At 35.3% G+C, this 11,153-nt stretch overlaps 1 protein-coding gene across 1 annotated transcript; it reads left to right on the top strand.

The window, feature by feature from the left end:
* The first annotated feature begins 599 nt into the window (after window positions 1–599).
* LOC127154914 (protein-L-isoaspartate O-methyltransferase domain-containing protein 2) lies at window positions 600–10,694 on the top strand. The gene is made up of 6 exons (XM_051096793.1): window positions 600–752; window positions 3,693–4,051; window positions 4,469–4,571; window positions 4,645–4,816; window positions 6,438–6,561; window positions 8,749–10,694. The coding sequence occupies exons 2-6, from the start codon at window positions 3,745–3,747 to the stop codon at window positions 9,231–9,233; spliced, it is 1,191 nt and encodes a 396-aa protein (XP_050952750.1). The 5' UTR covers window positions 600–752; window positions 3,693–3,744; the 3' UTR covers window positions 9,234–10,694.
* Window positions 10,695–11,153: the final 459 nt, after the last annotated feature.

Below are 11,153 nucleotides of genomic sequence, written 5' to 3'. Positions count from 1 at the left end.
ATCACATTTGCATGTTCATTGGTTTTCTGACATTGGTTATGGTCACATGACATGCGGGTAAACAAATAAATTATTTGTACTTTGATTTTATAATGACTCACTTTAATTAAACATTTTTATTATTTAATAAATCATTAGCTTTTCATTAAACTCAAAGTTCCTTCACAAACACCAGTTTGGGGAACCTTGAAATAATATGTTTAACGCACTGTATATGTAACATAATCTTAATCTTTGTAATTTTATATCAATAAGGTTAAATTTATACTGTTTAACTCAATGCAATAAATGAGATAGGTCAAAAGTAATCTAAAAGTAGTCTGATTACATTATCTAAATTGTGTGATGTAATGAATTACCTTACTAACTACAATTTTTGTCATGTAATTTGTAATCAGTAACGGATTACAATTAGCTCTATGTATGTGTTTGTACATATATGGCAATGTTCGAGCTTGTTTTTCATAACAAACCAATGTTTAAATCTCAATGTAAGTCATTTTGCTGAAAAGATTTAAAAGAATCGAGTCACTAAATGAATCGAATCTCCACGAAATGCGGCGACAATGCATTTGACGTCTTCGTGCGTGTGACGTCAGTGCGTCAGCTGGTTTATGTTTACATCGCATCAATTTTTTCGCAGTGAACTTAGACATTATTGTGCCGGATCCAAATAAACGACATACGCGTTAATCTAATCGATGGACATTGTTGGTTTGCACGAGACAACCGCTGAGGTCCGAAATCACACGGTAAGATGTAGACTGCGCAGCGGCACTGAGTGCCAGTGTGGCCGGAGACTCTTTTGTTTATGTCGGTGGTTGTGCAAAGCTTGTCCTCGTGTACAGACAGACAGTGCAGTTAACGTCACCTGTTGTTAAATCGATAACACAGACCTGACCTACATATGACGGTTACTGAGTTACAACATGTAAAACGCGCACGTCATTTTTACGTGAATCCGTTTACACGTTTTGTCGCTGTTGTGTTTTACAGATGTGTTTTTCTAGTGTCATGTAACGTTAACGGCGTGATCGGTTTGCTGACTGTGATGTTCGGTGCTGCCGTTTGTCATACACAGTGCTGTGGTGTCACATGCTAAACGGTTGTTTGTTATAAATAGTTGACGGGTGCCATCACGACCTCAGTAACCCATCTGTTTTTCTGTTTTTCCATCTGACTTTGTGACACAATGTACATTTTATAGTGAGCTCGGTTTTACAGCCTCATTGAAACTTATCTAGCAAGTACAAGAAGCGACCAGCCCACCATTTTGCATTACTGATATTTCAGTCTGTGGTGCCTTTGTTGTTACGTATGTTGACCAATAATACGTCTGTCATATTTAGAATATAAATAGTTATAGTTTTGTTGAAATCTGTATTAAACAGAACAATACTGAACAATACTTTTTTATATAATTATTATATATGTGTCTTTAATGAGCACATATTTTCCCAGCACATATTTATTTTCGTCCTTTAAAAGCCCTGTTGAACAACAACAAAAAAGTATGTGTTGTATTTCTGGTCACTGTTGTAACTGCATGTAAACTAGTCAATAATTAATGAGTTGCTCAATCAGACCAAAAGTTGCAGACAATGAGGTAATTTTTTCCAACAAGGTAGTTGTAGGGAAATCATATTTGTTTTATTATATTTGTAAGTTTGAAGTTTTACTGCAGTTTACTGTTGGTTGACTATTGGTATGTTAGGATCATGGTTTATTTTAATAACACATCATTAATAATAGTACCTTTAACTATTAATGTAGCAAAAAAAAAAAAAATAAAAAATGTAAGGTTAAGGGATAAGTTTTATTTATTTTTTGATAAAGAAATTAATACTTTTATTTAACAAGGACCCAATAAATTGAACAAAAGTGACAGACATTTATAATGTTACAAAATATTTATGTTTCAATTATTTTGTTCTTTTATAAAGCAGCATAAGACATATCACTGACAATAAATCCTTCAGCATTCTGAAGGATCATGTGACACTGAAGACTGGAGTAAAGATGCTGAAAATTCAGCTTTTCAATCACAGGAATAAATTAAATTTTAAAATAAAGTAAAATAGAAAGCAGTTATTTTAAATATTAATTATATTTAATAATAATAAAAATAATATTTATTCAAATAAATGCAGCATTGTTGAACATAAGAGACGCTCCCAGTCAAAAGTTTTTGAACAGTAAGATTTTTAATGTTTTTTTTTTTTTTTTTTAAAGAAGTCTCTTCTGCTCACCAAGCCTGCATTTATTTGATCCAAAGTACAGCAAAAACAGTAAAAACATTTTGCTCTTTAAAATAACTGTTTTCTGTTTGGTTGTATTTTAAAATGTAATTTATTTCTGTGATTTCTAAGCTGCATTTTTAGCATCATTACTCCAGTCACATGATCCTTCAGAAAATATTCTAATATTCTGATTTGCTGCTTAAGAACATTTATTATTATAATGTTGAAAACAGCTGAGAAGAATATTTTCTGGTTTCTTTGATAAATAGAAAGTTAAAATAATAATCTTTTGTAACAATATAAATGTCTTTATCATCACTTTTGTGCAGTTTAAAGTATCCTTGTTACATAAAAGTATTAATTTCTATTTAACAAAAGTTATACTGTTAAATTATACTATAAAAATTATCCACTTTTAAATGGTACAGTGTATAATGTTACAAAAGCTTTTTATTTCAGATGAATGCTGATTTTTGAATATGTCTATTCATCAAAGAATCCTGAAAAAAATGTGCTTAACTGCTTTAAATATTGCTAATAATAATAAATAGTTCTTGAACAGCAAATCAGCATATTAGAATGATTTTTGAAGGATCATGTGACACTGAAGACTGGAGTAATGATGTTGAAAATTAGCTTTGATCACAGGAATAAATTACTTTTTAAAATATATTCAGATTTTGAAAAAGATTTCAAAATTGTACTGTTTTTGCTGTACTTTGAATCAAATAAATGCAGGCTTAGTGAGCAGAAGAGATGTATTTAAAAAACAATAAAAATCTTACTGTTCAAAAGCTTTTGACTGGTGGCTGATAGTGTATTAATCATTAATGACTTTTAGACCATTTTGACTGGAATAAGGTGGTTAAAATGGTACAAAACAAAAGAAATTATGACCAGTTACAGCACCAAAAATATACACACTCACATATGCATTAATCTAAATTTAAACCTAAATTTAGAATAAAAAATCCATAGACATGTAAACGTGTCAGCTACTCGTGTTTTTTGTCTACTTGCCAAAATGACAAACAAGCCACGTCTCTGCTAAAAATTGTGGCGCTGCCAAGAGTTCAAGATGGGACGCAACAGCGTGGCACTTTTTACTTAGGTTTGTTAGGTTTGTTGACATATCAGCTCACGTCGGATGTCTGACACGCTGGGACTCATTAAAGATTTAGCAGTCTTAATTATCATTCTTTGCTTTCTTCCCACCTGCTAGACAACAGTCTGTTGGAGGTGTCATTTACGACGAAATAAATCATGATCTTAAAACCGCTACAACAGTTATTATTAATATGTATGTGTTGTTCGGTTAGTTTTTCATGTTTGTTATTTGATATATCAGACTCTGTGTTTATTTATAAATAGTATAAAGCTCAATGAGAATGTTCTGCCATTTTAGTCTCAACTTACTGTGTTTAACTTGAGGTGTTTTGCTTTTCCCTCCAGACAGTGATAGGCACACCTCAGGACTGTCTTTAGAAGCTCTTCTGCTTTCATTATGGGTGGAGCCGTGAGCGCGGGTGAGGACAACGATGAGCTGATTGACAACCTTAAGGAGGCCCATTACATCCGCTCAGAGCTGGTGGAGAGGGCCTTCAGAGCCATTGACAGAGCGGACTATTACCTTGAGGAGTACCGTGACAGCGCGTACAAAGATCTAGCCTGGAGGCATGGAAACCTCCATCTGTCTGCTCCATGTATCTACTCTGAGGTGATGGAGGCCTTGGACCTACAGCCTGGCCTGTCTTTTCTCAATCTGGGCAGTGGGACGGGTTATCTCAGCACCATGGTGGGCCTTATACTGGGTGAGTGTATTTGCACTGCAAAAAAAACATCTTAATTGGTATTTTTTTGTTTTGTTTTCTATTAACTAGTTCACTCATAAATTAAAATTTTGTCATTAATTACTCACCATCTTGTTTGAAACCCGTAAGACCTTTGTTCATCTTCAGAACACAAATTAAGATATTTTTGATGAAATCCGAGAGCTTTCTGACCCTGCATAGACAGCAGGGAAATTGACACGTTCAAGGCCAAGAAAGGTAGTAAGGACATTGTTAAAATAGTCGATGTGACATCAGTTGTTCAACCGTAATGTTATGAAAGTACAAGAATGCTTTTTGTGCACTAAGAAAACAAAAATAACAACTTTAAAGTAGTTAGGATAGTTGACCTAAAGTGTATTTAATTTAAAAATACATATCTGTCATTTCTGTCACCAGGTCCGTTTGGTGTGAATCACGGTGTGGAACTGCATGTGGATGTGGTTGATTATGCGTATCAGAAACTTGACCACTTTATCAAAACCAGCGACAGCTTTGACAAGTGAGTCATTTCCCGTGGTGCAGCTTTACATTGGTTTTTAATTGTCAAATGTTAATTGTTTAAATGGCCGCAGGTTTGAGTTCTGTGAGCCGACATTTGTGGTGGGGAACTGTCTGGAGATCCCTCCGGAGAGCCGGCAGTATGACAGGGTGTACTGTGGAGCAGGAGTTCAGAAAGAGTATGAGAACTACATGAAGAACCTGCTAAAGGTCGGCGGGATCTTAGTTCTCCCACTAGAGGAGAAGGTGGGTACATGATTAAGTTCATGTGTTTTAAAAGGAACCACTGGTATTCAGACTTGTATGGCTTAAAGGAGAAGCTCACTTGCAGAACAAAAAATTACAGGTAATGTACTCACCTCCTTGTCATCCAAGATGTTTATGTCTTTCTTTCTTCAGTCGTGAAGAAATTGTTTTTTGAGGAAAACATTTCAGGATTTCTCTCTATATAGTATGGTTCAATGGTGCCCCCGAGTTTGAACTTCCAAAATGCAGTCCGCAAATGCAAATCCGAGGAAGAAGGGTGTTATCTAGCAAAACGATTGGTTATTTTCATTAAAAAAATACAATTTATATACTTTTTAATGCCAAACGCTCATCTTGTCTTGCTCTGCCTGTACTTTGTTTTTTTCCGGTTCAGTACAGTTCAATACTCCCATCTCATATCTCATGTTCTCCCTCAACTTTAAAATCGTCCTACATCGCTCTTTTAACTTTTTTGTTAAGGGTGTTTGATCTTCTTTCCATGTTCACTTTGCAAAGACTGGGTTGGTACTTCTGTAGTGATGTAGGATGATTTTAAAATGATTTTTGAAGCTGAGGGAGAAAATACGATGAGACTTTTTCGATATACCCTAACTGTCTTGAATCAGAATACACAGAGTTCAAGATGAGTGTTTGAGATTAAAAAGTATTTAAATTGTATTTTTTTTAGGAAAATAACTGTTTCATTTTGTTTCGCTAGATAAGACCTTTCTTCCTCGGCTGGGATTGTTTACAACTGCATTTGGGATCATTTGAAGCCTCATTTAAACTGCATTTTGGACGTTGAAACTCAGTTTCGATGTAGAAGTCCATTATATGGAGAAAAATCCTGAAATATTTTCATCAAAAAACATAATTTCTTTATGACTGAAGAAAGAAAAACATAAACATCTCGGTTGACAAGGGGGTGAGTACATTATCTGTACATTTTTGTTCTGGAAGTGAACTTCTCCTTTAATAATTCGTTTAATTTGTCCGCAGGCATCTTCTCTTTTTTTCTCCTCTTCTTATTGCTAGGAAAGCAGTGAAGACTTACATCACTTCTCTTGTTGCACTTCAACTGAAAATGACAACCAAACACCAATGTGGCACCGTATCAGTATTTTATTTTCTGAGTTGTGTATTCTGGTTAAAATAGCAACAGGTAGCTCGAGTAGCTCACAGAGTGCAACCATTTTACATCATCAAAATAATTAACAAAATATGTTTGAAATGACGTGGGGTTTTTTTGAATAACGTAAAACTTTCATGGGTTTTCTACTACATACTTGAAATGTCTAGAAATGGTTTGATGAAGGTAGTTTTCTTGTGTTGACATGCTGACATATAGAACGGCTTTAGTCCTACTTTGCTGGGAAAAATTTGGATATGTGTGCAAGATGAGCAAATACTTTTGGCGCACTACAAGCTTTACATGTGTGTATTAAAAAATAAACGAGCAAATGCATGACTTCAAAGCTAAAAGACACTGAAGCCACAAAACGGGCTCCTAAAATCCCATTTTTATTTGCATTTTACTCACAAAATCATTGTACACACATGCGTATTTAGTATTCACATGGAATGATGTGTAATTAGTGTTTAATTAGAAACTCTTTTACAGTTGACCAAGATCACCCGTACAGGTCAGAGCTCCTGGGAGACCAAGAAAATCATCGCTGTGACCTTTGCCCCGCTCGTCCAGCCCAAACAGAATGTCAATGGCAGACCTAGGAGTGTTCCTTTACGTGAGTACACTGAGAGTCTACTACAAACAAGGACATCAACTGCAAATGAGTTTTCACACCAAAACTATTTTCACCAAGTCCTTTGAAAGTGTTTGTAAACATAATATTTAGCAAATTTCACTGATCATTTACATGCTGTAATACAAAAAAACTACCCATTGCTACAGTGTAAATGATAATTCACACCTACAACTATAAATATAGCGATAACTGTAATTATGTTTTATGAACCAAGAATAGTGAAGTCCAGAAAACAACTATAATGTTATCAACACAGAGGATTGATATCGTTGGAATCGATTTTTTGCAGCTGATGAATGATATTATATTATAATTATTGGCAGCCAATGAGAATGCACCTTTTACAGGAGAAGTTCACTTCCAGAACAAAAATTGACAGATAATGTACTCACCCCCTTGTCATCCAAGATGTTCAGGTCTTTCTTTCGTCAGTCGATAAGAAATAGTTTTTTGAGGAAAACATTTCAGGATTTCACTCCATATAGTGGACTTCTACGGTGCCCGTGAGTTTGAACTTCCAAAATATAGTTTTGTATGTAAATGCAGCTTCAAATGACTCTAAACGATCCCGGCCGAGGAAGAAGGGTCTTATCTAGCGAAACGATCTGTCCTTTTTTCTTTGAAATTACAATTTATATACTTTTCAACCTCAAATGCTCGTCTAGCTCTGTGTGAACTCTGTGTATTCCGGTTCATGACAGTTAGGATATGTTCGAAAAACTCCCATCTCATTTTCTTCTCCAATTTCAAAATCATTTTACATCGCTGTTTTAACTTTTTTTTGAAAAGGATGTTTGATCTTCTTTTCACATTCACTTTGTAAACACTGGGTTGGTACTTCTGCAGCGATGTAGGGTTATTTTGAAGTTGGAGGAGAAAATGAGATGTTTTTGGTCTTACCCTAACCGTCTTGAACCGGAATACACATGCAGAGCTAGACAAGACGAGCATTTGAGGTTAAAAAGTATATAAATTGTAATTTCAAAGAAAAAAGGACAGACCGTTTTGCTAGATAAGACCCTTCTTCTTTGGCCGGGAATTTACAAAAATCTTGCTACAAATTCTTGGTGTGAAGAGGCCTTAGTTCTCTTCTATTAGTAGTTATGACTATTTAATAAAATATGACGATTTACAATTTTTTTAAACAATCTAAAAACGTTGTATATTGAAGGCATAAAACTTTAACGGTTAATCTTTAAAAAAAAAAATAAAATAAAAATAAAAAATTAGCAATTCATTTTAGTTTTTGGCAAACAATGTACTGCACAACAGAAGTTTACTGTTAAAATAAAAACTCGGAAGAATTCTGTGATCTTCTTATTTATCTTCTTAAATAATAATAATAATAATAATAATAATTTATTATTATTTTATCATTATTACAGGGTTTCTGCAGATCTTAAAATTTGCCCTTCCACAAAATAAGACCTTAAATAAGACCTTAAAGACCTTATCTTAAATAAGAGCAGAAAGTCTTAAATTCATAAAGTCATAACATTAAATGGGAAATTTAAAAAAAAAAAATAATTTCCAATAATATCTGGTTTATGAAACGTTCTCAAATCAAGATACATTTACCTTAGATGTAATATACAATAAAGTCTTTAAAAAATAAAGTTAGATTAGAATTAATTAATTAACTTAAAGTCAAATTAAATGAGTTCATGCTTAAAACAAGAACAAATATCTGCCAATGGGAAATGAAAAAGTTTTTACCTTTTGAATTAATTAGATTTTTCGGAGCCCATTGGCAGATATTTGTTCTTGTTTCAATAATAAATTCACTTCATTTTGATCTGTTTTACAGTAAACAAGACTATTTTAATATCTTATGTCATTTTGAATTGATCGATTAAAAAAAAAAAAACGAATTAATCGCACATTTTTCTGAAATTTTTTATATACACTTTTATACTGCAATAATTTCACATTAAATCTTCAAATTAATGTAGAAACAAAATAAAGACAGTATATTCTTAATATTTGTTAAATATTTTTTATGACTGAAGGCCAGTATCACTGATTCCAACATTACTGATGTCTCTAGGAAATAGTCTACCTTCATAAATCACGCAGAAACCCTGTATTTTTAAAATGCAAAATTTGATGCTAAAATGCATTGACAAAAACATTATCTCTTCTTTCCTCCTCATTTTCTGTTTGCAGCCATTTTTGAAGTGCGGACACTGCAGGACCTGTCCCGTATTGCTATTCGCCACACTTTGCGTCAGCCCATATCTATGGGGGAAGGACGCACAAAAAGACGGGTGTCTTTCCCAGGGGCCCGGGCCATGCACCGCTACGGGCCCCGCTTCGAACGCCGCCGCTTCTGTCGGCGTTTCTACCGCCAGTGCGTCAACTCCGTGGTCCTCCACGACTCCATGATTCCCACAGCCATGGACGACTGCAACTACCCCGGAGGGGTGGAAGAGGAAGAAGAAGAAGTGGAGGAGGAAGAAGAAAGGAGTTGCCGCCGAGTGAGAGAAGACCTGCCCGAGGAGGACGAGGACGGATGCGGCACCGAGGACGAGAAAAGCAAAGGCGGCTGCGCTCGTGCGGAGCCTCCCGTTAATATTCTGCGTGAGAAGATCCTCAGACTCCCGTTACCTGAACCCCTGAAGATGTATCTGCTGTATTACAGGGAGAAATGAGACGTGGCGAGAGATAACACGTGCGGGGTAGCGCTAAGACGATTAGATGTGAAGAAAAGCCTTTCTCTTCGTCCTCCTCCTCTCAACTGGATTAGCATGACAATTACGTCCTCAATTAATGACATCATGATATCCATATCCCTTTGAGAAGCAAAGCTCCTTGATTCGGGATGTACAGAGATGGAACTGAAGGATGAGCTAATTTCCTGAATAATCAACGTCGCCTAAGCTCACGCAGCTCGTTTTTAATTCAGTTTTCCCCTCGGTTGAGATGATCAAAGCGTACGATACGATACATTGTCCCTGTGGGAATTGCTTGTTGATGTGTGCTCTTTTAGAGTAGCGTCACTTTGGGATGTGGCGTAGTTTGACAAGGCGGATTGAATATTTTTTTTATAGCTTTAAGGTGCGGTCACATTTACCCTAGCTTGATGGAATCCAGTCATTTCAATAGGAATCTCTCAGATTCAGATTTCGCTCGCATTCTTGTTGTTCAAGTAAATTTTTCTACAACCAAAAGGAATCTGGTTGGTTTGAAAGTGACTTTGTGCATCGCTACACTATTGACGTTGGACTTTCTTTGCCTGTGAAATTTCGCTAGTGTGACCGCACCTTTACACGAGACCCCAAAGTTGGCCCTCCACTGTTGAACTCTTTTCCTTGCCTCTACTGTGTACTGAATAACGTCTGCATGTGTACTGCCGTAGCGCACCCACATTTTGTCAGTAATTGGAGTTTGTGGTGGTATGATGCATTTTACATAATGTAAATTCGATTAGAGATGCGTTGACGGCATTGTAACTTTATTCCACGCTCGTATGAAGGCAGACATCGTTTTTGCACCCAGTTACTATAAAATCTTCATCCGTCAGAATTACACACACAGTGATTTACATGTTCATTGTGTCAAATCGCAAGCTTTACAATAAAATTGTAAAGATTGTGCGAAGGAGAAACATTTTTAGTAAAATTCTATTTATTGGCAATCGCCAAAAATTTGAGGTATGTAAAGCACTTGAGTATTTTTCACAAATTCCAATCATTGTGCTCAGAATCCTTGGCCCTACTCAGGAATACTTTAGGAAAACATTTATTTCATGTTATTTTTTTAACTCCTTAAGACCAAAATGTTAGGACCTTTCTATTTTTTGACCAAAAATGTTGATCTGCTTTTTATATATCACATTGGTAGTAAAACAATCTCTGTACAGGAAGACTATTCTGAGCATACAATGGTTGGATCTGGCAATTCTTTGATCCCAGGTTCAATTTCTACACATTTCATTAATGCAAGAGCTTTTCTCTTTTGTTCTCCTTGATGAGACCAATGTTTAGGTAGCCTATAAAACCCAGGAAAGTCTTTACTCATTTGATGTACAAGCATATCTACCAGGTTTTGCTCAGACTGATTGTGTGCTTGTAGGTGACTGAACCTTCAATAAAGTTTGAGTTTGCACAATGGACAGCATGTTATTTCTGTTCATTTTACATGTATTGTATTTAGAGTATGTGATTAAAATTTCAAAACTGTTGTGCTTTATTAAATGGAAGTAATGCATCATTTGAACACTGGTATTTATTGTAGATTAAGAATCCAAAATTGGGGCATTTGGCTAAAAACCGAATCACAAACCCTTTAAGCGTCAGTCACTTTATTTTTGCTGTATGCAGATTTTTGCCATTTGTAAATTTTATGGGTCTGACTTCCAGTGTCATCTGCGTCCAGCTATTTTTAGATATACAAAACAGCTGGTTTTGCTGTTTGATATTGCAAATTGGTGTCTTATTTATATGTATTGTCTTAATTGTGAACACACTTGTTTGTGGTGCAAACAGTCAGTTTTACCGTTTACTACATGTTGTTATTCTTCTCGTTATTTCCAATATAGCAGCTAATCAGTTGGAAGTCTTGCCCATGAC

This window comes from Labeo rohita, chromosome 23, assembly GCF_022985175.1.
Source record: "Labeo rohita strain BAU-BD-2019 chromosome 23, IGBB_LRoh.1.0, whole genome shotgun sequence".
Classification (NCBI taxonomy): domain Eukaryota; kingdom Metazoa; phylum Chordata; class Actinopteri; order Cypriniformes; family Cyprinidae; genus Labeo; species Labeo rohita.
The sequence above is the reverse complement of the archived record's forward strand: the minus strand, read 5'-3'. Positions and strand labels throughout refer to the sequence as shown.

Excerpts from the sequence above, each read along its gene's own strand:
- LOC127154914 (XM_051096793.1), top strand. The coding sequence starts at position 3,745 with ATGGGTGGAGCCGTGAGCGCGGGTGAGGACAACGATGAGCTGATTGAC. Across the intron at positions 4,572-4,644 it reads ACCAGCGACAGCTTTGACAA|GTTTGAGTTCTGTGAGCCGA; the intron begins GTGAGTCATTTC and ends AAATGGCCGCAG. Across the intron at positions 6,562-8,748 it reads ACCTAGGAGTGTTCCTTTAC|CCATTTTTGAAGTGCGGACA; the intron begins GTGAGTACACTG and ends TTCTGTTTGCAG.